The sequence below is a fragment of the Ailuropoda melanoleuca genome, chromosome 4 (genome assembly GCF_002007445.2).
Source record: "Ailuropoda melanoleuca isolate Jingjing chromosome 4, ASM200744v2, whole genome shotgun sequence".
NCBI lineage: Eukaryota > Metazoa > Chordata > Mammalia > Carnivora > Ursidae > Ailuropoda > Ailuropoda melanoleuca.
This window is the reverse complement of record NC_048221.1, coordinates 7,433,651-7,460,058: the sequence shown is the minus strand read 5'-3', so window position 1 is coordinate 7,460,058 and position 26,408 is coordinate 7,433,651. Positions and strand designations below refer to the sequence as shown.

Genomic DNA, 26,408 nt, shown 5'->3' with positions numbered 1-26,408 from the left:
CTACTCGCCACGTAGATCAACAAAGGATGGAGGGCTTGGAGGGGCTCTATGCCAGGGAGAGTAGCCTGCCAGGTTCACCCTCTCCTCCCTGTGTGACTTCGGGCAAATGGCTCTCCCTCTCTGGGCCTTAGTTGTCAACTCTGAACCGGGGGTAGTCATGCTTGCTACCTCAGAGGACTAATGTAAATAGCTAACAAGGTTCTTCGTGTCAGATGCTTAGCAGAGAGACATGCAAACAATGTACTTAATAAACATTTGATATTGTTGTTAATCCGGTGTTTGCCAAAGTGTTTCTTTTATTTTTTTCAAGGAAATGATTAGTTTTTGCTTGTTTTTTTTCCCCCTAAAGTTTTATGCACTTGAGAGAGAGGGCGTGAGCGGGAGGGGCAGAGGGAGAGACAATCCCAAGCAGACTCCACACGTGTGGAGCCCAACACAGGGCTTGATCTCATGATCCCGAGATCAGGGCCCTGAGATCAGGACCTGAGCCAAAACCAAGAATCCAACGCTTCACCCACTGCACCACCCAGGCGGCCCTGCCAGTTTCCACTGAACGGCTGTACTGAGACAGGATATGTGTCAGCCACATTGTGAAAGGCAGTGAAATAGTTTTCTCTCTCGCTGGATTTCTCAAGACCTTGTGCGTTGCAGCTCCCCTTATCCAGATAATTCCATGCTAATGTATTGATGTTTGTTTTTTATAACTTTTCATATTAAATATGCATTATAATTATAAACTGGGGGGAAGGAGGTAATATTGACCTAAGCAGTGAATGTCTCTATTAGCCACTACTGTCATCTCCCTGAAGGCAGCTAATGTCATTTGGTTTCCTGTTTTTGCTTCCAGAGACACCTCATCCGGATATAAGGAAATCTGTACACATACTGTACTTTCTCATCTTTTGCAAAAATAGTGCATGTGGAGCGCGTGGCTGGCTCAGTAGGTGGGCCGTGCGACTCTTGATCTTGGGGTTATGAGTTCAAGCCCCACGTTGACATGAAACCTACTTAAAAAAAAAAAAACTTAAAAAAAAATAGTACCATGTGCTACTATACAGAACTCTTTTTTCCCCTCAGCTGACAGGTCTTTGAGATGGTCCCACCTCTCCAGGCTTGCAGTGTTGCCTTGTCCTAGTTCATGGTTGTGTTTTAGCCCATCACGGAAGTGGAAGCACCTGTTCCCTTCTGGGGGTCGTTGATCATTTCTAGTTCTTTGCCACGTTCACAATGCTGCTACAGTAACCACACGCAACATCATTTTACCCAGGTTCAAGGCTCTGTAGCAGATCTCAATGGGAACAGCTGCTTGCAGGATTGAGCCTGGTAATGAGCCACCTGGTAAAAGACGTTGCCGCTAGAGTATATTTTGATATTTGATAGGGCAGCCTCTTCCCCAAATTATCTGGCTTGTTCTTGGGGCGCCTGGGTGGCCCAGTTGGTTAAGCGTCCGACTCTTGGTTTCGGCTGGGGTCGTGATCTCATGGGTCGTGGAATCAGCCCCCGCTTTGGGCTCCACGCTCAGTGGGGTGTCTGGTTGAAGATTCTCTCTCTGCCCCTCCCCCCACTCTCCCTCTCAAATAAACAAATCAATCTTGTTCATTCTTGTGTAGCTACTTACTAAAAAACAAAACAAAACAAAACAAAACAAAAACCCTTTTCTTATGGACCATTTAAAACATACACAAAACAGGGAAGAATAATGTAATGAACCTGAACTTAACAGCCAACGTCAGTGTCCAATACCCATTGCCAGTCTTATGTCAGTTGGACCCCTGTCCCTACCTCCTCACTGGAGAATTCTGAAGCAAGTCCCAGACAGCATGTTACCTGTATGTATCTTGAAAAGATAGAACCAGAAACAATACGTGCCATCATTATCACACCTAAAAAGCTTAACAATAATTCCTCAGTGTCGTTGTGTAGCCTGTGCGTGTGTAGATTCCCCCAGTTGTTTCTTAAATATTTAGTGTTTGTTTACAGTTGGTTCAAATAAAAATGCAGACAAGGCCCTCCTTTAAGTTCTGGGCTCCTCTTTTCTCCCCCCTTGCAACACGTTTGTTGAAGAAACTGGATTGTCTGTCCTGTAGACTTTATCAGTCCGATGTCGCCCATGTGGTGTCATTTAATATGCTCCTCTGTCCTCACCTTGACCAACCAAAGGCCAGGCTCCCTTTCCATTTCCCGGCAAGGAGGGCTTTCTCAGCAGGAGGCACTCAAAGTCAGGCTCATCCCTCCTCTTGGGACTCAAGCAGCCACTCAGATCCATCAAGGATCCAGTTTTTCTTTTCCAACATTTTTTTTACTGAAAAATTGTGAGCATACAGAAAAGTTAAGAAGAATAATACAGTGAATACCCTTAGATTCCACAATTACCTAAATTGCTAAATTTACTTGATCACACTGTATCTATCCATTCCTCTACCCATCCGTCAGTCCATCTCAAGTTTTGGATACAAATCAGAGTAAGCCTATGTCTTTTATTCTTTTTTTACCCTGTGGTGAAATAAAATCTAAATCTTGGGGCAGCTGGGTGGCTCAGTCGGTTAACGGTCCTGGATCAAGCCCCGCATCCAGCACCCCCCGCACACAATGGGGAGCCTGCTTCTCCCTCTCCCTCTGCCCCTCGCTCCTCCCACTCCTCTCTCAAATAAATAACTAAAATCTTTAAAAAAAAAACCCAAGAAACAAAATATAACTCTTACCATTTTAACCTCTTTTAGGTGTATGGTTCAGTGGCATTAAGAGCATTTCACAAAGTTGTGTAAGCAACAGCACCATGCACAGGACTTTGTCATCTTCTCAAACTGTCCCTATTAAACACTGACTTCCCAGTTCGCTCCTCCCTCAGCCCCTGGTAACCACCATTCTACTTCCTCTACGAATTTGCCTATTCTAAGTGCCTCCTCTGACTGCACTGTATGTCCTTTTGTGCCTGGCTTATTTCACTCGGCATAGGGTTTTCAAGGTTCATCCACGTTGTAACATGTCAGAATGGTTTTTTTCCCTTTTTAGGGCTGAATAATACACCGTATGTAGAGACCACATTTGGTTTCTCTGCTGATGGGCACTTGTCTTACTTCTACCTTCTGGCTTTTATTATTTTTTAAAGATTTTATTTGTTCATTTGTCCGAGAGAGAGACAGCACAAGCAGGGGGAGGGAGAAGCAGACTCCCCGCTGAGCAGGGAGCCTGACACAGGACTCGACCCCGGACTCTGGGATCATGACCTGAGTGGAAGGCAGACGCTTCACCGACTGAGCCACCCAGGCGTCCCGACCTTTTGGCTTTTGTGGTTAGTGCTGCTTTGAGCATTGGTGTACTATGTACTTGTTGAGTCCTTTCTGGATCTATCTACCTAGGATTGGAATTGCTGGGTCATATAATTCTACGTTTGTTTGTCTGTTTGTTTTATAATTCGACATTTAACTTTTTGAAGAGCTGCCTCACCGTTTTCCCCAGTACGTGCGGCATTGGATATTCTCACCAGCGGCGTAGGAGAGCTCCAACTCCTTCACATCCTTATCAACAACTGTTATTTTCTGCGGGGTTTTTTGGTTTGGTTTTGTTTATTTATTTATGTATTGGATGGCAGCCATCCTACTAGATGTGGACTGCTAGCTCATTCTGGTTTTGTTTTTTTGTTTTTGTTTTTTTTTTTAAAGATTTTATTTATTTATTTGACAGAGAGAGAGAGACAGCCAGCGAGAGAGGGAACACANTTTGTTTTTTTTTTGTTTTTTTTTTAAAGATTTTATTTATTTATTTATTTGACAGAGAGAGACAGCCAGCGAGAGAGGGAACACAAGCAGGGGGAGTGGGAGAGGAAGAAGCAGGCTCCCAGCAGAGGAGCCTGACGTGGGGCTCGATCCCAGAGCACCGGGATCACGCCCTGAACCGAAGGCAGACGCTTAACGCCTGCGCCACCCAGGTGCCCCTCATTCTGGTTTTGATTCGCATTTCCTCAATGATTAGTGATGTAGAGCATCGTTTTGTGTGTTTGTGGGCCATTTATACAGCCTCTTTGAAGAAATGGCTACTCAAGTCCTTTGCCAATTTTTTAATCGTTGTTGTTGTTGTTTTGTTGAGTTGTTGTCTCCTACCTGCATCCCCCCCCCAAGAATATTGAGCTCGCCTAGAAGTTCCCCCACCGTCCTCTTGAAATGTTGCCTTGAAATCCTACCTCATCACCTCAAGGACAGTGCCTGCCTGGAGATCTCGCTCAAAACTTCCAGGAATTTCTGTAATCTGGATACAATCCCTTATCAGATATACAGGTGTCTCCAGCCACGCAGAAGTCAAGCGTTCCTATGAAACCTTTTGTAAGTCAAAATGGCCTAAAGCGAAGAAGTAATTGTCATGAATTCACATGGAAAAAAATGGTTAGTGTTCCCAGACCCAAAGAATAAACTCTCTCAGGCTTTTCTGATACCTTAGGACACATCTTGGTAAGGGGCGGGCACACAAAATAAATGAGGGTAAAGCACCGCTGCTCGCAGCACAGGTCAGAGCTCCGGGGGGGGCTTGCGCTGGGACGCTGAGTGTCATCCTAGGGAAGGAGCTTGGCCACCCCTCTCACTGCGCAGGTGGGCGCTTCCTCTGTAACTTCCACTGCAAAACCAATGCTGAATACTGTTTTCGCTTTTCATCTTTTCTCCTAAAAGGGAAAATTCTCTTCAGATTTCCTTTGGTTAACAAAAACAGGTACTAACGTAGGTCTTTCGTAAAAGCCGAAGTGGAGTAAGGGAACTTTAGACAAGGGAGGGAGACCGGTGATATTTACAAATACTGTTGATTTGGGTTTTAGTCGCCCTCTCAGGACTTTGTGGGAAATGGATTGGGTGGGTGGGGGAAGGGCAGCAGGGGAGACACCTGACTGGGGGGAGACGTTCAGGTGGAGATGGGAGGGGTGTGGCCCTCATGGACCTCAACAAGCGTCCTCTCTGGAGCTCAGATCAGAGGCACGAGAGGAAGGTCAGATGGAAGTGGGAGTACCCACCTGGCCCCCCAGTCCCTTTTCTAGGGGTGGAGAAGCCAGTTGCCTGGAGGAGTGGGCAAGGGGCGGGTGAGGACAGGGGTAAGGGCCAGTTACAAGGAGCATCTTCCACAGATGTGGCTCAGGATTCGGTCGTACTCCCAACACCCCACCTCAGCACAACACACAGGGAATGGGGGGATCCTCCAAGATCTTCCAAGGTAAAGCGCCCCGCGGTAGCCACCCAGACAAGTCAAGGCCGAGCCAGGCGCCAGGGCCCAGTCCATGTGGGCTCTGCTCACCTTCATGTCTTCACTCATCTTAGGGGTCCCTCATCATCACTCCCAAATCTCTCGTTTGCCTCATCCCAGGAATATCGAGATCCCACGCTAATGCCTTTAGAGCCCGCCTAGAAGTCCCTCCATTGTCCTTGTGAAATGTTGCCTTGCAATCCCACCTTATCACCTCAAGGACAGTGCCTGCCTGGAGGTCCCCTGTCAGGTTCCTCTCTGAGAACCGAGCACCCCCTTCACCCAAGTTCAGCAGGAAGGAGGTGTCTCACCACCTCCTCCACCGCACCCCAAGCTTCCGAGTACAGAGAACAGAGGAAGCCGACGGGGTTAGCATTTCCTGTTGGTTCACTGGGGACCAGAGCTGTCAGTCAGGCCTGCCCCATCCAAGACTCACCAGGACCCTCTACCTCGCTGGGGTCCCCCCACCCTGGACCCCCTGGGCCACAGGATATCTCCACTGCCCTCCCCCAGGTCTGGGCTGAAGAGCAGCCCCTGGACTTCTGCAATTTTAGCGCTGTGGCTGGGCTTCCGTCCCCTGGGGGCCCCGCCTGCTCCCCACTGCCCTGTACCTCATTAGGGCGACTTCCTCATGCAGGTTGGCTGCCATGGTGCCCTCGGGGCTGCCGCCAGCGGCCTGCGGGACTCCACTCATCTCCCTGCTTCTGGTCTGCTGTCTGCTGCTCCCAGGTGAGGCGAGTGAGGCTGGGGAGGGCTGGAGCTGGGGGACTGGTCGAAGGTGGGGGGAGTGGACGAGGCAGAGCTTCCCCCATCCTGCTGCCTGGCCGCGGTAACACTTCCTTAAACTCCCGTCTGACCCGGTGGCCTCAACAGAATACCTCTTCACCTCAGCCTCCCGGGCTCACAGGCACCTAGTCCCTGCATGTGACTTGTCCCCCCCCCACTCCTTCCCCGGACCTCTGTCTCTACTCTTCCCTCTGCCAGGATCTCTTCCCTTTCACTCAGATAACTCCTACTTTCCCTTCAGAACTGGCCCCGTTTGTCCCCTCCTCCAGGAAGCTTTTCCTGACTCACATTCTCCTCCAGGCTGGATCAGGGTCTCCCCTAGCCTTCCTCTGGGCTCTCCCCAGTTCCTGACCAACATCTGTCTTCCCCACTGGACTGAAGCGCCATGAAGGCAGGGAGGTGGTGTTGAAAGGTGGGGCCCACGGGTGGGTGGGTATACACTCCAGAACCACCAGCAGAGTGTCCCTCTGTTCCCACAGGTGCCCCGGGACAGCAGTTCCAGCTGAGGGCGGAGGTCCAGAGCCCTGTGGTGCCTGCCGGAGGGTCCTTCTTGGTCAACTGCAGTTCAGATTGCCCCAATCCTGAACTCATCACCCTAGAAACATCCCTATCCAAGGAGCCAGTGGGCAATGGCCTGGGCTGGGCGGCCTTCCAGCTCAGCAATGCGACTACTGACAGCCAGGTCCTCTGCTCCGGCTTCTGCAATCGGGTCCAGATGATAGGCTCCTCTAACATCATAGTGTACCGTGAGTGATGGAACCTGGGGGTGGGGCCGGTCTGGGCAGTAGTGGGGGCCGATGGCCAGTAGCGCGAGCGAGCAGGGAACCCTGAGTTTGCAGAGACGGACTAGGGCTCTGACCCAGAGTGTGGACCTGAATATGTGTGTGTGTGTGTGTGTGTGTGTGTGTGTGTGTGTGTAGAGAGAGAGAGAGAGGCATCTCAACCATACACCAAGGCAAAAGCTGTGAAATCAATTTACTTGGGTCCCTACAAGCATTTTTTCAATGACATCTCTTGTCTTTTATCTTCTTTTATTCCTATGGCAGGAAATTATTCATGCATGTGGTTCCCAAATCAGAAACTATAAAAAGGCATAAAAGTCAAACCTCCATTTCCTAGTGCTGGCTGCGATGTTTTAGTGTGGACACTGGGTGCTCATTCAATCCGTAAGAAGCCCCAGGCTACCCTTGACACAAATAATACATTATATGTTAATAAAATTTATTTATTTATTTTTTTTTAAAAAAGATTTTATTTATTTATTTGACAGAGATAGAAACAGTCAGCGAGAGAGGGAACACAAGCAGGGGGAGAGGGAGAGGAAGAAGCAGGGTCATAGCGGAGGAGCCTGATGTGGGGCTCGATCCCATAACGCCGGGATCACACCCTGAGCCGAAGGCAGACGCTTAACCGCTGTGCCACCCAGGCGCCCCAATATGTTAATAAAATTAAAAAAAAAAAAGCCCCAGGCCGGGGAGGTACACTCAGGAGCCTCATTCTGCAGATGAGGACTAGGGAGCTCAGTGGGGTGAGGTTGCTTGTCGGGGCTCACAGCCCACGATTGGAGGAGCTGGTTGTCTTGCTCTCAAGTCTTTGCTCCTAACAAATGAGTCTTCCTCCCCAGACCGCTGTGACCAGTTTCTTATGCTTCCTGCCAGAGTTTCTCTGCATTTAAAGGAATCCAGTAGATCAGAAAATAGAGTACATCACTCATGGTCCCTATGGTTTCGTGAAGCCTTCATAGAGAAGCGTGGTACGTGCACAGGACCGTGCGTGAGCTCCTGTTGCGGGCAATGTCCTTGTTTGTCTGTGTGCCTGTGTGTGTGCGCGTGTGTGTATGTGTCATCATCTCTGCGTGTCTGCTGAGTGTACGCAGGTGTTAGTGCCTGCATGTTTGCGTGTGCCTGTGATGTGTGTATGTGAGTGAATGTGCGTGTGGGCAGCTCTAAGGATTCGCGCCTTTGTGTATCTCTGTGTGTGAGCAGGTGTGGAAGTCTGTGTCAGGACACGTCTGTGCATTTATGTCTTGGTATCTGCATTTCTTTTTTTTTTTTTTTAAGATTTTATTTATTTATTCGGCAGAGATAGAGCCAGCCAGCGAGAGAGGGAACACAAGCAGGGGGAGTAGGAGAGGAAGAAGCAGGCTCATAGCAGAGGAGCCTGATGTGGGGCTCGATCCCATAACTCTGGGATCACGCCCTGAGCCGAAGGCAGACGCTTAACCACTGTGCCACCCAGGCGTCCCTGGTATCTGCATTTCTATGTAAGGTGTAGATTTGCGTGCCTCTCAGATGCCTCTGTCCAGCGCTCTGTGGAAGCCTGTTGGTCCTGGCTCATGGGAGCCGACTGTACTCATTTCCTCCCAACACTGCGTCACATTGGGTAGCTTCCAAGTAGCCGAAGTGGGAGTATTTACACTGCAGAAATCGGCAAACACTCCATGTGGGGGCTACCCCACCCCACCCATCCCTGAGTCCCCAGGCATTACTAGCATTGGCCAGCACACCAGCATCTCTGACCAGTGGTGCCCAAGGCTGAGATGGGGGCCTCTTTGGTAAATACTTTAAAATTGTAAAAACAGGTTTCTCCTACTAACCCGAAGTAAAGCACTCCTGCAAATCCTTTTGTGAGTCAAAATGATGTACAGCGAAGAAGCAATCAATTTCTCTTGAAAAAAATCCTGAGCACTCTCAGACCCCCAAAAGAACCTCTCCTAAGCTTTTCTGATACCTTAGGACACATCTTGCTAACGGGTGCACAAAATAAATGGAGGTAAAGCACCAATGCTCACAGACACAGGTCAGAGCTCTGGCGGCTTGCTGCCGGGTGGCTGAGGGTAATCCCAGGGAAGGAGCTTGGGCGCCCCTCTCACCGGGCGCGGTCCCTGCTGCCTCTATAACGTCTCACTGCAAAACCAACGCTGAATGCTATCTTTGCTTTTGCCAATTTTTTTTTAAGGTTGATTTATTTATTTGAGAGGGAGCACAAGTGGGAGAGGGAGAGGGAGAGAGAATCTTCAGCTGAGTCCGCGCTGAGCGTGGAGCCCCACTCAGGGCTGGATCCCACGACCCTGAGATCGTGACCTGAGCCGAAACCAAGGGTCGGAGGCCTAACCAACTGCGCTGGGGCGCCCCTGGCCATTTTTCTTAAAAGCGAAAATCCTCTCGGGACTACTGCTTAGCAAAAACAGGTACTAATTAATGTAGGTCTTTCACAAAAGTGGCATCATGAACTTCTGGAAAGCGGGGGGATACCTACAGTAAGATGTTAACTATTTTTCATAGCAGCCAGTGCATGGGCCTCAGTGTGATAGCTGAGGTCCAGGCTTGAGTTGTTGAGGGAATGAGATGCTTCCCAAAGGAGGCCCAGAGTTTGGTATGCGTGCCTGGGAGGGGCACTGCAGCTGCCACTGGGAGCAGACCCAGCCTGGGGGTGTGCAGTCCCTCAGGGCTGTGCCAGAGCACCCTGAGAGGCTGCCCTGTAAGAGCCTTGAGCGCCTGGGATTGACTGAGGAGGCCAAGCCCAGAGTCCAGGCCAGAGGCTGGGAGGAGGGGCCATGGGAGTCCCTGGATGTGACATCAAGGAGGCAGGTGAACACACATGGGTCTGGAGTTGGGGTGACTCACCTTCTAACCCCAGCTGGGACCCTTTCTGGCTCTTCATCCTTGGGTAGATCACCTCACTCTCACCTCTCCGGGCCTCAGTTTCCCCATCTGTAAAGCAGAAGAATAATAGAGATTTCACTTGGTTGCTGTGTGCATGAAGGTGGATGACATTTGGAAAATCTAAGGAAAACTCTAAATAAACAGGAACTTTCATGAGTCCTAATAACATTGTAAGTGGTCATAGCTTAGTCCCCTTCCTTTCTTCCTTCCTTCCTTCTTTCCCCCCCCCCTTAACTGTGAATTCCTCAGGAACAGAAAATCTGACTTTTATTTCAGTGCCTGGCAAGGCATCCCACGAAACAGGAAATAATAATCATGAAGCTAAGGACAATAGCAAACACTTCTACAGGCACAACACTAAGCCCTCTGGGTTTATTAACTCAAAGTTCAGTTCTGCCCTGGGCCACCCTCAGCCTCCTCTCGGCTCCTGGGGTGGGAGTTGTAGGGCTGGCTGATAAGAACAATTCTCCCCTCCCTAACCCCGCCCTAGGGTTCCCGGAGCGAGTGGAGCTGTTACCCCTACCCCGTTGGCAGCCCGTGGGCGAAAACTTCACTCTGCGCTGCCAGGTGGCAGGCGGGGCGCCCCGGACCAGCCTCACGGTGGTGCTGCTCCGCGGGGAGGAGGAGCTGAGCCGAAAGCCGGCCTTCGGGGAGCCCGCCGAGATCACGGCCACGGTGCTGGCGGGCAGAGACGACCACCTCGCCAATTTCTCCTGTCGCATGGAACTGGACCTGAGGCCCCAAGGGCTGGAATTGTTCCAGAACAGCTCGGCCCCCAGGCAACTTCGAACCTTTGGTGAGGGAAGGGACTGCAGAGGGTGGGTAATGAGCTGAGCCAGAGTTGGGATGCCCTGGCTGGGAGGTATCTTAGGGAGTGCACTGGACCTCAAGGGCTTCTGGGAAGGTATGCCCTTGGCCACTGAGGACAGTGCAGCCTCAGTTGGCCGCGGTAACTAACGAGAAGCCTAAGACGGTGTGTTCTGGGAAGGGGGTGATCCAGGCCGCAAGGTGTCCTGGGAAAGAAGGACCCTGGTTCCGGGCGGTGAGCGTCCCATGGGGAAAGGGGCGCCCATGGCTCCGGGAGACCTCCTCCTGCTCATGCCTACCCTTCTCCCCAGCACTGCCCGTGACCACTCCACACCTCGTTGTCCCTCGGTTCTTGGAGGTGGGAACGAATTGGTCCGTGAACTGCACCCTGGACGGGCTGTTCCCGGCCTCCGAGGTCCAGGTCCAACTGGCGCTGGGGAACCAGACGCTGAATCCTACAGTCGAGAGCCACGGGGACACGACCACAGCCACAGCCACAGCAAGCGTGGAGCAGGAGGGCGCCCAGGAGATTGTCTGCAACATGACATTGGGGAGCGACAGCTGGGAGACCAGGGAGAACTTGACCATCTACAGTAAGAGGGGGCGGAGCCAAGACAGCAAGCCTGGAGAGGCAAGGGGCGGGGCTTCGGTATCTCGCGTGGAGCGGCACATGCATAGGGCGGAGACTAAACTGGAGAGGTGGTACCTGAGAGGGTCCCTGAGAGAGGGAGGGGTTGTTGTGTGGGCGGGGCCTAAGCTACCCGAAGGGTATAGCTGGAGTACTCCGACTGGGGCGGGGTGGGGTGGGGTCACAGAGTAGCATAACCGCACGGCCTGGATACCCCGAGAGGAAAGAGGCAGTGGAGGATGGGGACTGTCCGATGTGAGGGGCGTGGTCAGTAAACTCCAGGGCAATGCCCGGTCTTTAGGCTTCCAGGGGCCCATCCTAAACCTGAGTGAGCCCAGCGCCCCCGAGGGCACCGCAGTGACTGTGACTTGCTTGGCTGGCGGAGCCCGAGTCCAGGTCGCGCTGGAGGGAGTTCCAGCTGCGGCCCCTGGACAGCCTGCCCAGTTTCAGCTAAACGCCACCGAGAGGGACGACAGGCGCATTTTCTTCTGCAATGCCACCCTCGAGGTGGATGGGGAGATCTTACACAGAAACAGCAGCGTTCAATTGCGTGTCCTGTGTGAGTAGGTCACTCTGCTCATTAAACCCTTGCTCCCCTGGTTTGGTGGGAAGACTGTCCCTTGCCCCAATGTGCCTCGAGTGTGTCTAATCATTTGACTTATCCACAGATGGTCCCAAGATTGACCAAGCCAAATGTCCTCAGCGCTTGATGTGGAAAGATAAGACTATCCATGTCCTGCAGTGCCAGGCTCGGGGTAACCCGGACCCCCAGCTGCACTGTTTCCAGGAAGGCTCCGGGAAGGAGGTGCCCATCGGGATCCCATTCCTCGTCAGGTTAAAGCATAATGGTACCTACTCCTGCGAGGCGGCCAGCTCACGAGGCAGACACACTATAAATGTGGTGATGAACGTTCGGGGTGAGCCAAGACGGGACCGTGGGTCTAGATGAGCAAACCCGGCGGGGGGTGGGGCGGCAGAGCGTGTGTATTTATTCCTTGCTTCTCTGCATAGATCGGAACGCCCGCGCCGTCAACATCGTCCTGGGGGTGTTTGTGGTCCTGGGCGTGGTGACTATCAGCGCGGCCTTACTGTACGTCTTCGATATGCATAAACGGAGTGGCGTCTACCGTGTGAACCAGGGGAGCACTTCGTTGCCTCTGACGTCTAAGCAGCCCGAGGAGGCTGTGGGGGAGGATAATTTATGAGTCTCCAGCTAGGGGAATGCTGGACCAAGGACGATGGGGGTTTGGCCGTATCCTCGGGTTCCGCACCAATAAAACCCTCAAAATCCGAAGTCTGTGTCTTGATTCCACGCGTGCTGAGCTCACCCACTGCACTTCGCGTACTTTGAGCGACATCTCTGTGGCAGAAAAGGGTGGAGCCTGTGGCGCCCACACAGGGCTTGAACTCTGAGAGGCGGGCTGGGTCTTAGCCAATGGGCTGAGGGGGTGGAAAAGGAGGTGGGGTTTCTCCTGGCCAATCGGCGGGCGCGCCCTCGTTGCCGCTCTATGCCGCTCCGCCCAGGCTCGCTGGTCCCAGAAGGCGCCGGGTTTCCCAAGATGGCGGCCGACGTGTCCGTTACTCACCGGCCCCCGCTGAGCCCGGAGGCTGGGGCAGAGGTTGAAGCTGATGATGCCGCGGAGCGCCGGGCGCCTGAAGAAGAACTGCCACCGCTAGATCCAGAGGAGATCCGGAAACGCCTGGAACATACCGAGCGCCAGTTCCGTAACCGCCGCAAGATACTGATTCGGGGCCTCCCGGGGGACGTGACCAACCAGGTATGGGGGGGGGGGAAGCGTGGCGGGAAATACCACCTTGCGCGTGCGCGGGGGGAACCGGGCGACACCAACGCTGGCCTGCGCTTGGGGGCGTCGGCGGGAGAGTCCAAGCGCGGGATCAGTGAGGGATCGGGAGAAACCAAGAGCAGGATGTGGGGAGGGGGTGGGCAATGATGGAGGGAGAAACCAATTTTGGACTGAGGGAGGACGTTGCTAGGGGCGACCACAGGCTTGGACGAAACCAAGTGATTGAAGGGGGCGGGGAACTGGAAGGGGGCGGGCAACTTTGGCCTTGTTGGGGGATTGTGAATAGGCTGCTATATTGGGATTGTGGAAGTAGGGATGCCAGTTGCTCCCTGCTGATTGTGTTTTTCCCCACCCCCTCTACCATGGGACGGCGGGACCTTGAATCCAGAAGTTTCAGGGTTGACTGGAGTCTGCCTTTTTGTAGCACGCGTTTATCGACTCCTCTGTGAGGTCTGGAAGTTGTAGTAGCTCCTGGGGTCTTTCTTCTCTAAAAGCCTTTGGATTAATTTGGAAAAATGGAGTCTAGTGCCCCCAGCTCACAGACCTGCAGGAAGGGGGGGGCACTGTTCTGTGCCCCCTCCCGTGACTGATCTGGCCAGGGGTGCCCTTCCTTTGGGGCCTACATGGGGCAGGGCTTCCCAGTGCTCTTTGGACCCAGGAAGATTGCGTGTAGTTCCCCTGCCCTGCCCTGCCTCAGGGAGATGGGTTCTTTCTCCCTGCTGCTGAGAAATCTCTGCTCTCTGACCCACCTGCACATCTGCCACTGACTCTCCCTGCCCATGAGTAGGCACATGGCTGGTGGGGTCTCACAGTGTGGGGAGGGGCAGACTTGGGGACAGACCTTAGGTGCCACTAAGCATGATCTGGTTTTTTCCTAGAGCTGGCTTTTCTAGTGCCTACCATATCTCAGCTGGGAACACTCTATCTCCTTTAGGGTGCACAGTGTGTCTGGCAGTGGCAGGCCCCAGAGTTTGCCCGAAAAGCTGGCTTACCAGGAGGCTGGCCCTGTCAGCAGGAGGGAATTGGGAGGCACGTGAAACCATGCTCTATGGGCTTATTAAGTACACAGGGACCCCAATCAGGTACCCTCTGGGTGGCATTCCCTCTGCTGCCCTGACCAACTGCATGACCTTGGACATGTTCCTTTGTCTCTCTGAGCCTCAGTTTCTTCAGCTACAAAATGGGTTAATGCCTAATTTGTTGGAATGTTGGAAAGAGTCATACTTGCAAACTGAGGTTCAGATGGGTTGAAGTTATTTCCCTAAGGGCATACAGCAGAGCTGGGACTTGAACTCAGACCCATCTGACTCTTAGGGTATGTTGTGTTAGTTCAAAGCTTGGAGTCTGCCGCTAGGCTCTGAATGCTGGCTCTGCGTGTTTCCTCATTTGTAAGATGGGGATGCTAATTGATCTGCCTTCATAGCTGGTCCATGTGGAGGTGGCACTGGGTCGCTCCCTTCAGCCCCTGGTGACTCCGTATCCTTTGGTTTCTGTCTCCGCAGGAAGTGCACGACCTGCTCAGCGACTATGAGCTCAAGTACTGTTTTGTGGACAAATACAAAGGGACAGGTTTGTGGGGCTGTGCGTTGGGCTAGTGGCAGGAGGTGACAGTCCCTGAAACTGGGAGGGTCCAGGCCCAGTGTTTCCTGTACTGAACTTCAGGCCCAACCTTGTCCCCTAGGCCTTGTCCCTTGTTGTCCCACTCTCTCTCATCCTGGCTGCCCATTGTGGGGCAGCCTTGGTTTTCCTCTCCTGGGCTACCCAGCCAGATTCCTGGGCATTGGGCTCCACACTTCCCATGCCATTCCCCCCAGCCAGCCAGTCACCCAGGCCTGCCTGTTCTCCTCCTTCAAGTCCTCCAGAATAGTTGGCACCCCTCCATTCCCTCCTCTTCTATCCGATCCATGCCCCCTCCATCTCTGCCAAAAAGGGCAGCGTCCCTCTGGCCTGTCTGCCTCTGTGATTTCATGCGCCTGCTTGCCCTCCCCCCAGTAGCCAGCTCTGATCCAGTTGCAGATCTGATCAAATCCAGTCCTAACCTTCATTGTTCTTCCTTCTCTTCAAAACTCTCTGAGGCTTCTCCTGACACTACCTTGCAGGGATGTGCCCCAGCCTCACCATCCCCTCAGGCACCCATTGGATTCCAGGCTATTCCCTCTGCGAGTGCTCTTAGCTGCCCACTGTGCCATCTGGGTGGCATCAGGCGGCTCTGCATAGTGGCCTGAACGCCCCACCCATCATAGCACTGTCACGCTGGGCTGGGCTGTTGTTGCTTTCTCACTCACCTGCCTCCTGCACTGCATGGCTGGCCCCCACACCCCCGCACAGGAAGCTCTCTGTGGGTGTTCATGCCTGCCATGCATTTTGCCAGTATTAAACCTTCCAGGACCTTTTCTTGCTCTCTGTAAGATGGGTGAGAAGGAGCTGAGGACAGGTAACTCCTCGCAACCCACCTGGTGGGCTAGGATGGTTGTTAAGATCTTGGGCCCTGGAGGCAAATGGACTTGGGTTCAAGTCCTGGTGTGGCCTCACTCTGTGGCCGCAGGCACGTGATTTATCCTCTGGAGCCTCAGTTTTCTCACCAGCAAATTGGGCATGGCCTGCTTGGGTTAGCTATGAGGCCAAACACCTTAAAATACCTAAAAAGCTGTGGGTGCCTGGCACCTGATAGGTGCTTACTAAATACCGTCAGGGGCAACAAATCAGAAGTATTCACTGAGCACCAGGTATGTGTATGTGCCAGGCGCCAAGAATCAGAGGTTAACTGCCACTCCCGTTCATACAGTCTTCCAGCAACGTTTACTGAATGTTGTGTGCTGGGTACTGGGTACGTAACTGTTAACCCAGTTAACAGAGACAGACTAGTCTGCGGAGAAGGGTGTTATTCAGACAGCTGCAAACATGGAGGTTTGTATACACACACACACACACACACACACACACACGACCAGAAGCTCCAGAGCCCTGTGAGAGCACAGACTTGGGATCTTTAACAGGAGAAGTCAGGCTAGATTTTGTGGGCAAGTGATGTTTGCAGGCAGATTGAAGGGTGGGTGGGGTTTCACCAGGTGAAGCAGCATGGAGGTCAGGGTTCCATGCTCAGGGAAAAGCAGGCGCAAAGGCCCAGGGTGCAGTGGGCCGGGCACAGTCCAGGAAGTAGCAGCAGGAGATGGGAGAGGAGGTCAGCAAGGCCAGTGGGCCAGGCCACACAGGATCCCCTGGCCCCTGTAATGAGAAACCCCTAAACAAGGACGTGGCGCCATCTGATTATCCTTTTGAAAGGCTCCTTGTGCTGCTGGGTGGAGAGCAAACGAGGAGTGGCAGTGGGACTGGATATGAGAGGTCTTGGTGGCCTGGAAAGGTGGTGAAGGAGGGGTGCAGAGCCGGGCACTGGGGCTTCCCTGCCTGAGTTCAAGTCCAGGCTCCTCCACTGGGACAGGGGGTGCTGCTCTGGATCTGTTTCCTTGCTGGCCAAACGGTGGTTGTCAGGAGTAAGTTATTCTCATTTCCCATGAAGAAACTGAGCCATTCAGGAGCTGGAATTGAAGCCCAGGCTCCAGCGACCTCATGCTTAACCACTGCTGTGCGTCACCCGAGTTAGTCGCCTGTAGGACCCAGCCAGGCACACAGTAGGTGGGCCCTGCTGTGGGTGGGGAGCGGGGATGAGGGCAGGAAGCGGGGCTCAGGAAGGCAAGAGACACCTGCAGCAGGGGCTCAGGGTTGCCGAGCATTCTCTCGGCTGGTCCCTGACACGTCCTGGTTGTTGGGTGTTCTGAGGTCACACAAGGCGTAGAGGGAGGTGGGGGTGCACCCTCGGGGTCCCCACTGAACCTGCGCCCCCTCCCACTGTAGCCTTCGTGACCCTGCTGAACGGGGAGCAGGCCGAGGCTGCCATCAACGCCTTCCACCAGAGCCAGCTGCGGGAGCGCGAGCTGTCGGTGCAGCTGCAGCCCACGGACGCCCTGCTGTGCGTGGCCAACCTGCCCCCCAGCTTCACCCAGCAGCAGTTCGAGGAGCTGGTGCGGCCCTTCGGTAGCCTGGAGCGCTGCTTTCTGGTCTACAGCGAGCGCACCGGCCACTCCAAGGGCTACGGCTTCGCGGAGTACATGAAGAAGGACTCGGCTGCCCGCGCCAAGTCGGACCTGCTGGGCAAGCCGCTGGGCCCGCGCACCCTCTACGTGCACTGGACAGATGCCGGGCAGCTGACACCCGTGCTGCTCCACTCCCGCTGCCTCTGTGTCGACCACCTGCCCCCTGGCTTCAGCGATGTGGATGCCCTGCGCCGGGCGCTGTCGGCAGTCCACGCACCCACCTTCTGCCAGGTGAGCCCTGGGCCTGGTGCAGGGGCCTGGGGGAGCTGGGGCCGGGGCCAGAGCGCCTCAGAGGGGCCCTTTGGAGTCACCTGCCTTTTCTAATCTCCTGGGTCCCTTTTCAGTAAAGCAGCGGCAGTGCCACTTTGAATGGGGTTCTTGTTAGAAAGGCCACGTGGTATAGTGGGTGACAGCCCAGCTCGGAGCCAGATGGCTGGGGTTCAGATCCCTGTGCGCCCTTTAGCGACTTGCTTAACGTCGGGGGCCTTGAGCCTCCTATAAAATGCAGGTGAGGCCACCTTTGTGAAAGCTTGGTGTGAGGCTTGCTCACTTCTCGCTCCCATTTCCGTGTTCATCAGATGTTTGCCGAGTGGCCTCCTGGCTCCTAGGCCTGGCCTTGAGGAGGCTGACCAGAGAAGCCCACAGTCCATTTAAGCCTGGCGGGCAGGAAGTTGGGCTTGGCTGGATTCCAGCCCAGTTCTGTGGCTCCGGGCAAGTCGCTCACTGTCTGAGTCTTGGTTTCCCTCCTCCATAAAAAGGGATTCAACACTCACACGTTGTTTCTGGTTCATTCGAGCAACCTGTGTCATGCACTTATGTGTGTGTGTCTGGCCCTGTGACAGGCACGGTGGCGTGAGAACAGGCCAGGCCCTTTCCTCAGCCCCCAGATAGCCTTACCCACAGACCCCCAGCATAGACGTTCCTTCCGCACCCAGTGAGCACATTCCTTAGCATCCCTCCATCCTAGAATAGCCCAGAGAGGCAGGTATTACCCCATTCTCAGGCAGCACAAGTTCAAGTGCCCTGCCCAGGGCTCTATAGCCAGGATGTGGCGGGGCTGGGGTTGGAACGCCACAGCCTGGCTTCCGGGCCCCAGGCCAGCCTGACGAAGGTGGGACAGCAGGGCCATGACCAACTATAAGTTCTCGCTCTGAGCCTCAGTTTCCCCATCTGGAAATAGGGCTACCAGTGCTTTGTGATTGGCTGCTTATTCATGCTTCCACTTCTGGTAGGTGTCCTGGTTGAACCGAGGCTGGGCTCAGGAGTCAGGCACGTGGAGGTTTGAGCCTTAATCTCCCTCTGTAGGAGCCGTGAAGCCTTCATTGCCCTTTGACTCCTCTCTCTCTTCCTCTGTAAGCGGCACATGTTAGAAGATGGGCATCTGGGCCTTGGTTAGAGGCGAAGGTGAAGTGCTCAGTAGAGGTGGGCTGACGGCGGGAGCCACCCTACCGGACTCTCAGAGCAGGTGCACACCTGGAGCACCACCCTTTCTTGCCCCCAGGGACGTGCAGTGATGTGCCCACACCAGCCTGCCAGTAAGGTGGGCTGGGAGTCGAGGTCCGTCCGTTGACCCTGGGGCCCCCCACTCTTAAGCGGGCACCCTTACCTTCCAAAGGCTGGCTGCTGAGCTGGGAGCTGGCCATCCTGGTGGGAAGCGTCATTCTGAACATCACCAAGATGAGAACATCAGGGAGATGCCCTAGCAGCCCGCTCTGGTGCGCTTTGCCCATTACTCACAGGCAAGTCTCCATAATAGCTCAGTGCTGCGGATACGAATAAAGCAGGTATCACAGGCCTTGGATGTTTTAAGAAGCCTTTTCCATTTTATTTATTTTTGTGAATGGGCAGCCCAGTCCTGCTTGGAAATTCAACAGGAGCAGAAAGGTCAGTGGTGAAGGCGCCTTTGCCTGCAGCCCCTGCTCAAACCAGGTGTGGTGTCTCCTTCCGGCAAGATTTAATTACGCATTTCAAACAGATGTGTGTGTATGTCCTCGTGTTCCCCTTTGCCTGACCCAGATATTGCCGTGCCTGCGTCCGTTTGGTTCTTCCCCTTGGTCTTGGGCATATTTTCGTGCTCAGACACGAGAGCTTTTTCACTGCTGTTGGGGCTGCACCGTGTTCCGTTTCGTGGACTCCGCCGTCCTCTGTGGAGGGACACTGTCTTGGTTCCAAACCACGCTGTGCATCACTGGGGACCGGGAGGAGCGTCACCGGTTCTTGAAACAGCCATGGTGACACACAGGTGGCTGGATTCTTTTTTTTTTTTTTTTTTTTAAGTTTTTTTTTTTTTTTTTTGNTTTGAGAGAGACAGCCAGCGAGAGAGGGAACACAGGCAGGGGGAGTGGGAGAGGAAGAAGCAGGCTCTCAGCGGAGGAGCCTGATGTGGGGCTCAATCCCAGAACGCCAGGATCACGCCCTGAGCCGAAGGCAGACGCCCAACGACTGAGCCACCCAGGCACCCCAGAGGTGGCTGGATTCTTGAAGGGCATTGGCTCGCCGCTCCAGCTCCGCGGCCTGGGCAAAGGACTGCCCTTCTCAGAGCCCATTTCCTCCCCTGCAGAGTGGGGATGCTGACCGGGCCTGGCTCTGCAATGTGGTGAAACAGCTCCTTAGCAGCCAGCCCATGGGCGTGCAGGGTCCGACCGGGTTCTCTCCTGGGATCTGCCTGCCCTGGGACAGCACCCACAATGCCCTGAAAACCAAGAGGTTCGTTCCCTGAGTGGGTAGCAGGCTCACATGGTAGCAGAGCCTGACCTGACCTGACCTGACCTGGCAACAGGCCATCCGTGGCCTTCATCTTTGTGTCTTGCTGCAGAGCTATTTGTATGTCTGATGCGCGGGAGCCCCAGACCCCACTGGGGCAGTGGGCATGTGCCATACAGCCTGTGTACCAGCCTCCCTTTCTTCAAAAAGTCTCAATCCTGGGACACATATGGCCCCAGGGTCTGGATAAGGGGCTGTGGGCCTAAAGTACCAAAGGGCTGCTGTCAGGGGAGGCGGAAGGGCCTCGCTCCCAACTGACATGTCCAGTCTGGAACCCGAGCTTGGAGGCTGCGTGTCTCACCCCTGGGCTGTGTCCTTCCTTCCCAGCCCTGGCTGTGTGTCTTCAGCCGGAGGCACAGTCGAGCGGTGCTTTGGAGCCACCCATCTCTCCCACCAGTGCCGCCTCTTCCCAGCTCTGTAATTCAAGTGCGCCACCCTGTCTCCCTGTGCCTTTGTTTGCTTGACGGTCTCCATCACAGTCCCAAAGTGGCGCTGGCCTGAGGCCCAGGGGACTTGACCCATGCAAAGTGGATCCCAGCTTTGCGCTCCTACCAGCTGCGTGACCTTGGGCATAGTGACCTCTCTGAACCTCACTTGTCCGCTCTGAAAAGTGGGTAGGATGCAGCCTCCTAGGGCCATTGAGAAGATTCGATGAGCTAATGCAAGAACAGGGCTCAGAAGAGCATAGGGCTAAAAACCCACCCCCTCTGGGGAGGCCAGTGTCACGATCAGGATCCAAGTCTGGTCACTGTTGCAACTTCACGTGAGGGCGGCTATGCCACTTGGGTGCTCATGTCTGCCTCCCCCCCCCCCCCAGCTGGCATATGGCCAGGATGGGCAGCTGAAGGGCTTCGCTGTGCTGGAGTACGAGACGGCAGAGATGGCAGAAGAGGCGCAGCAGTGGGCGGACGGCCTGGCGCTGGGGGGCAGCCACCTGCGTGTCTCCTTCTGTGCCCCGGGGCCCCCTGGCCGCAGCATGCTGGCCGCGCTCATCGCTGCACAGGCCACGGTGAGTGTGTGCCCGGGAAGTGTGCCCCTGCGGGTGGGGGGACCAGGGGCCAGGCCCTCCTCTCTTGAAAAGTCAGGCTGTCAGCTGGACTCAGGACAAGAGGGACGGGTGAGCCCGCATCCCTGTGGCCAGGTGGGGCTCTAAGCTGCTCTTCCGTTTCTCTCTGCAGGCCCTCAATCGGGGCAAAGGGCTCCTGCCCGAGCCCAACATCCTGCAGCTGCTCAGCAACCTGGGGCCCTCCGCCTCCCTCCAGCTGCTGTTGAACCCCCTGCTCCACGGCAGTGCAGGGGGCAAGCAGGGTAAGGTGGGGCCGGGGTCGCCAGCACTCTCAGAACCCAGCGCCTCCCCAGACTCCTTTCCCATCTAAGCGCTGAGTGACTCGAGCCCATGAGCAGGGGCTGGGATGCGAACGGCGGTCACCAGTGGAAGCTGGTGCCCCTCGCCCCTCACTGGGGGAGCAGATCGACCTGCCATGAGACGGGAGCGGAAAGGGCGGTCCCTCCCTGCCGCAGACTCCCCTTCCTGGGCCCTTTTTTGGGGTATATCGGTTGCTTTCTTGAAGCTTCAGGCCCTGGGTTGTGCCTAACAGGGGCAGGCGCTTCCCTCCAGGGTCCGGTGCTCATTTCCTGATCCCCCCCAGGCCTCCTGGGTGCGCCTCCGGCCATGCCGCTGCTCAACGGGCCTGCGCTGTCCACGGCGCTGCTGCAGCTTGCCCTGCAGACACAGAGTCAGAAGGTAACCACACGGTCCTGGGCCCCGGGACCGCCGCATCCGCGCACACGCCCCAGCCCCTTGTTGGTCCATTCTGCGCCCCACTCGGGTCTGCCGGTGCCTGCCGTCGGTGGGGTGATGGGACATCTGGTCGTGTCTGTGGCAGGTGCTCAGGACTCAGGCAGTGACTCAGCCTGGGGGACAAAGTCCAGGCTTCACAGAGGAGGAGCTCGCTGGTGTCTTGCTCCTACTTTTTCAACGCATATATATGGACACCGTACAGACCAAGATACACACACACACACACACACACGCACAGGTGCAGCACACAGGGACATAGACTGCTCCCAGCGCACGTTCAGAGGGAGGCATGGACACACATATGCCAGTAGACACACGGACACACACCGCTGACCTACCCGGTATGGTTCATTAGAGCCAAGTCAGTGACATGGGTATGTCTGACAGTCACTGACGGAATTAGGGCCTTTTCCACTCTTCTGTGGCTAAAAGTGACTGGATCCATGTGTGGCTGTTACACTGTGTTGGACACTGTGCTTCCATGATGTTCAGCAGGGGGACCGGGTGTGGGACAGTGTGTGTCCGGAAAGGACTGTCATTTTATGTGTGTCTGACAGTGATTAGCAGTGTGGGGTGACAGGCCGTGACACACTGAGCATATGGTGCATGTCCCTAGGGTCACCCCAGGGCCTGGTATGCAGGAGGCCCTCTGTCACTGGGTGGCCAGATGGGTGATGGCTGGGATGTTGCAGACACTGGGGGACACTGCGTGTCTGCCCATGACTGGCTGGGGCTGGAGTCTGGGTGTGGTGACCCCTGGGTGTGCTGCCCAGGCCACACGGCCCATCTCCAGCTGATTGTGCTCTGTCTCCAGAAGCCTGGAATCCTGGGAGACTCTCCCCTGGGCACCCTTCAGCCTGGGGCCCAGCCGGCCAACCCCCTCCTTGGGGAGCTGTCTGCAGGTAACAGACCCCGCCTCTCCTCATCTTTCTGGACCTGATCCCACATCCCCTTTCTGAGCGCCTTTCCTTACTGGGCATGGGCAAATGACCTCATCTCTCTGGGTCTCAGTGGCCACATCTGTCAGTTGGGCCCCCTCCTCCCAGGGTAGCCGGGAGCATCCTGGGAGGTGATGTGCTTAGAGGGCTCTGCAGAGTGCCCAGCACATACCTGCTGGTCCTGATCCAAGCGGAGGCTCAGGGCCCCGGGAAGACGCGTCTTGCGTGGTTGGGCGCCAACACCTCCTTCTCCCTGTAGGAGGGGCCCTGCCCCCGGAGCTGCCGCCCCGGCGAGGGAAGCCGCCCCCTCTGCTGCCGCCACTGCTTGGCCCCTCTGGGGGTGACCGGGAAGCCATAGGCCTGGGTCCCCCAGCAGCCCAGCTCACTCCACCCCCTGCCCCAGTGGGACTCCGAGGCACCAGCCTTAGGAGCCTCCAGAAAGACAGTGGACCTCTGCCAGCACCCCCTGGGGTAAGGCTCCGCCCTGCACCCACCGCTCATACGGCCGCCTGCCCCGCAGGACCCCCCCCTGCCAGGGGCCCTCACGAATCCAGCCCTCCTACCACAGGTCTCACTGCTGGGGGAACCCCCAAAGGACTTCCGGATCCCCCTGAATCCCTACCTGAACCTACACAGCCTACTCCCGGCCAGCAACCTGGCGGGTAAGGAGGCTCGGGGCTGGGGAGGCACAGGGAGAAGCCGCCGCCCGGCTGAGGGCCACCTGCCTAACCCCCCAGCCCCTGGAGGTGGTGGTGGAGGCGGTGGCAGCAGCAAAGCCTTCCAGCTCAAGTCCCGCCTGCTCGGCCCTCTCGCCAGCACCCGCCTGCCCCCTGAACCAGGGCTGCCTGACAGCTATGGTTTCGACTACCCCTCGGTGAGTACCTAGCTGCCGTGTGGTCAGCCCTCCCGAGGGCCACCACTGTAGCCCTTTGTCCCTCTAGAGCAAGTCATTCTCCAAAGCATTATTTCTCTAGTACTGATGGCCAGGCGAGCACTGGGGAGATAGCGGGGAAGGTGCCAGACACAGGCCCTGCCCTGTCTCATGTCTGTTTGTCTCTGCACATCAGACCTGCTTCCTGTCTGTCTTTCTCTCCCAAGAGGCTTTAGGCTGTGCTTCTCCCTCTTAGAGACAAGGCTCGATGTCCCGTTGGTCTCTCTTGTCTTTCTCTCCCTTCTCTGACTCCCGTCGCTGTTCCTGGAGAGCTGTCCCTTTGTGGTCCCGGCCTCCCCCAGGTCAGATGTGGCAGCCCGTCCACCTGCAGGCCGCCTATGTTGTGTTTGGCCCACACTGCGTTTAAAAAAAAAAAACGAAATAAATGTCAGCACTAACATCTAAAAACCCAGATGCCCAGTGGGCCTTGAAACAGTGAACACGTGGCCCCATGGGGGCCACACGCCTTCACAGCAGCCGCCTCCGGGGCCGACGTGGAACCGCTACCACTCGAGCCGTGGAGCGCACACTCTGTCTCATTCCAGCTGCCCAGCCTGCAGTTGGAAGTTGCCCCCACACTGTAGAGTGTGCCCCCTGCTGGACGGGCCAGACTTCCCCGGGAACAGCTGTGCCGTGGAACTCAGCCAGGGGTGAGGCTGGTGCTGACTCCAGCCCAACATGCTTCTCCCCCTTTCCTTCAGGATGTGGGACCTCGGCGGCTCTTCTCCCACCCACGGGAGCCAGCGCTAGGGCCCCACAGACCCAGCCGACACAAAGTAAGAGCTGCCCCCGGTCCCTTTCACCTCCTGGGTGTATCAGTTAGCTTTTGCCCCATAACAAGCTGCCCCACCACTTGGTAGCTCAGAACAGCAGATACGTGATTTCTCACCAGTCTTGGGGAGGCCGGCAGGTAGTTCCCTGCAGTCACCCTGGCGGCCCAGCTGGGGTCAGCAGTCTGCAGGGGTTTTAGTCACATACCCGGCGGTTACTAGGCAAGGGAGGGGACCTCAGCTGGGATGGTTTATCTGCTGCCCATGGAGCTTGTTCTCCAGCAGGCCACCCTGTGATGCTGACCTGCATACGGTGGTGGTCCCGGGGTTCCCAAGAGGAAGCAGGGAGGCTAGACACCTCTGCCTTTATCGTCATGCTGCTGTCCCATTGGGCAAAGCTAGTCCCATGACAAAGTCCGGGGTGGCATTTGGAAGGGTCTACAAAAGGGGTTGGATTCTTCAGTAATCCGTCTCACTTGGCCCGCCCCCTCTCTGCAGATGTCCCCACCACCCAGTGGTTTTGGAGAACGGAGTGGCGGGGGCGGCGGGGGGCCCCTCTCCCACTTCTATTCGGGCTCGCCCACTTCCTACTTCACCAGTGGCCTGCAGGCTGGCCTCAAGCAGAGCCACCTTAACAAGGTGAGGAGCTTTCCCAGCTGCGGACAGTTCCCCGGGGACAGCCAGGATGCAGGAGCCCCTGTGACCTTTGGTACCTAGGCCACGGCTGAGGTGGTGGCAGAGCGGGCATCGGCTTGCTCAGGGCTGAGCTCAAAGAGGCTGTCCTCCCCACACCTGTGTGTCCTGCACCTAATATTGCCCAGCCTTCCTGGCCACCTTTTACTCCCCTTCCTGTAGGCTATGGTGTGGTTGGTATTAGCCCCGGTTGACAAATGAGGAAACAGGCTCAGACAAAAAGAAGTCCTGTTCTGCCGGTCTCCTAGCTGATGAGAGCTAGAGGCAGGATTTGAGCCTGAAAGCCCTTGCCCCTGGGGGCTGCTTCCTCTCCCATTCCATCTCTCTTCCATGTCTCTCAGGCGGTCGGCTCCTCTCCACTGGGCTCCGGAGAAGGGCTCCTAGGCCTCGGGCCTGGGCCGAATGGCCACAGCCACCTGCTGAAGGTATGGGGTTGGGAGTGGGGGGACAGCGGGGACACGCAGGGGAGCAGTGGCCCCCAGACGGCCCCTGACTTGCCACCCCCTCCTTTCTGTCTCTAGACCCCACTGGGTGGCCAGAAACGCAGCTTTGCCCACCTGCTGCCCTCACCCGAACCCAGCCCAGAAGGCAGCTACGTGGGCCAGCACTCCCAGGGCCTTGGGGGCCACTACGCAGATTCCTACCTGAAGCGCAAGAGGATTTTCTAAGGGGCCAGTGCCAGAGATGCTCAAGGGCCTGCACCAAATCGCTTCTGGGTTTTCTGGTGTTCTGTTTGTTTTTTTTTCCCCCTTTCAGTAATAGAAAAATCTCTGAAAGACTTTGTTGACCAACCAGCCGGAACCCAAGGAGTGTGGGGGAGTCTGGGGGCCACTGTGCACCTCTGGCCTGCTCCCGGCATGGAAACTCTACAGCCTTAAGAGAGAGGGGGCCTGGCCTGCTCTCTGTCCCCTCCCCTGTATCTGCCTGTGTCTGTCTCTCTGGGAGTCCTCTCCTGCCTCGTCACTCCTATATCTTGGCCTTTCGAGTGCCTTGGAGGTTCCCCTGACCTCCCGTGAGGATCAGAGACTGTCCCCCTTTTTTAACTTTGACAATTGACTTTTGTTTCCTTTTCTAATTTGTATTATTTTTTAAACAATCCAGGACGACCCCCAGCTCTGATTCCTTCAAGGTCCAGCGTGTCTGGGCCTTCATTCCACTCCTTTCGGTTTGAAATGGCTCAGCCCTTTTTCTCTCATGTCTGCTGCAGGCATGGCTGTGTCCTGCCCCTGCCTGCCCACTCCAGCCTGAATTCCAGCTGGGGGAATTCCAGCCCCCTGCCACAGTTCCCTCGCCTTCTGATGCCTTAAAGCCGGGTCCCAGGCCCTGCGGTCAGAGCCTCTTAGATGCCAAGCTCCGGAAGCTTGACTCAGGACCAAATGGCTCTGGCCTGGGGATTGGGCCCCTCCACCCAGGGTCCCCACTCTGAGGACAGTAGAAGGCCAAAGCCTTGGTCTTGGCAAACCAACCCCATCATCCCTCTTGCCCAGGCCTAGGTGCAGAGACGGGT

General features: G+C 55.6%; 2 protein-coding genes and 1 long non-coding RNA gene across 12 annotated transcripts; 2 read left to right on the top strand and 1 right to left on the bottom strand.

Moving 5' to 3' along the window:
- Positions 1-98: 98 nt before the first annotated feature.
- Positions 99-5,972, bottom strand: LOC105238564. Of its 2 annotated transcripts, none has more exons than XR_004624601.1 (3): positions 5,835-5,972; positions 4,181-4,654; positions 99-2,302 (listed from the first exon to the last, which is right to left on the bottom strand). It is a non-coding gene; the product is annotated as an uncharacterized LOC105238564 (long non-coding RNA). The 2 variants fall into 2 exon arrangements; XR_002143146.2 differs by lacking the exon at positions 99-2,302 and having other exon boundaries at positions 4,181-4,334; positions 4,430-4,654.
- Positions 4,293-12,403, top strand: ICAM3 (intercellular adhesion molecule 3). 5 transcript variants are annotated; one of them, XM_034657762.1, is made up of 10 exons: positions 4,293-4,319; positions 5,108-5,193; positions 5,861-5,952; positions 6,489-6,755; positions 7,634-7,762; positions 10,165-10,470; positions 10,793-11,074; positions 11,411-11,668; positions 11,778-12,026; positions 12,121-12,403. In XM_034657762.1, the coding sequence occupies exons 1-10, from the start codon at positions 4,308-4,310 to the stop codon at positions 12,312-12,314; spliced, it is 1,875 nt and encodes a 624-aa protein (XP_034513653.1). In that variant the 5' UTR covers positions 4,293-4,307; the 3' UTR covers positions 12,315-12,403. The 5 variants fall into 5 exon arrangements, with proteins under 5 accessions (XP_034513653.1, XP_034513651.1, XP_034513652.1 ...); XM_034657760.1 differs by lacking the exon at positions 4,293-4,319 and adding an exon at positions 4,362-4,379; XM_034657761.1 differs by lacking the exon at positions 4,293-4,319 and adding an exon at positions 4,903-4,971.
- Positions 12,404-12,642: 239 nt separating this feature from the next.
- Positions 12,643-26,297, top strand: RAVER1 (ribonucleoprotein, PTB binding 1). 5 transcript variants are annotated; one of them, XM_002921374.4, is made up of 14 exons: positions 12,643-12,887; positions 14,417-14,483; positions 16,767-17,236; positions 20,586-20,777; positions 20,947-21,076; positions 21,418-21,512; positions 22,384-22,471; positions 22,767-22,978; positions 23,076-23,169; positions 23,245-23,381; positions 24,140-24,214; positions 24,707-24,847; positions 25,243-25,326; positions 25,423-26,297. In XM_002921374.4, the coding sequence occupies exons 1-14, from the start codon at positions 12,669-12,671 to the stop codon at positions 25,567-25,569; spliced, it is 2,151 nt and encodes a 716-aa protein (XP_002921420.2). In that variant the 5' UTR covers positions 12,643-12,668; the 3' UTR covers positions 25,570-26,297. The 5 variants fall into 5 exon arrangements, with proteins under 5 accessions (XP_002921420.2, XP_011225954.2, XP_034513649.1 ...); XM_011227652.3 differs by having other exon boundaries at positions 23,076-23,381; XM_034657758.1 differs by lacking the exons at positions 23,245-23,381; positions 24,707-24,847.
- The last annotated feature ends 111 nt before the right edge of the window (positions 26,298-26,408 follow it).

Excerpts from the sequence above, each read along its gene's own strand:
- ICAM3 (XM_034657761.1), top strand. The coding sequence starts at position 4,918 with ATGGACCTCAACAAGCGTCCTCTCTGGAGCTCAGATCAGAGGCACGAG. Across the intron at positions 5,194-5,860 it reads ATCCTCCAAGATCTTCCAAG|GTTGGCTGCCATGGTGCCCT; the intron begins GTAAAGCGCCCC and ends TTCCTCATGCAG. Across the intron at positions 7,763-10,164 it reads AGCCTTCATAGAGAAGCGTG|GGTTCCCGGAGCGAGTGGAG; the intron begins GTACGTGCACAG and ends ACCCCGCCCTAG.
- RAVER1 (XM_011227652.3), top strand. The coding sequence starts at position 12,669 with ATGGCGGCCGACGTGTCCGTTACTCACCGGCCCCCGCTGAGCCCGGAG. Across the intron at positions 22,979-23,075 it reads CTCTGCCAGCACCCCCTGGG|GTCTCACTGCTGGGGGAACC; the intron begins GTAAGGCTCCGC and ends CTCCTACCACAG. Across the intron at positions 24,848-25,242 it reads AGCAGAGCCACCTTAACAAG|GCGGTCGGCTCCTCTCCACT; the intron begins GTGAGGAGCTTT and ends CATGTCTCTCAG.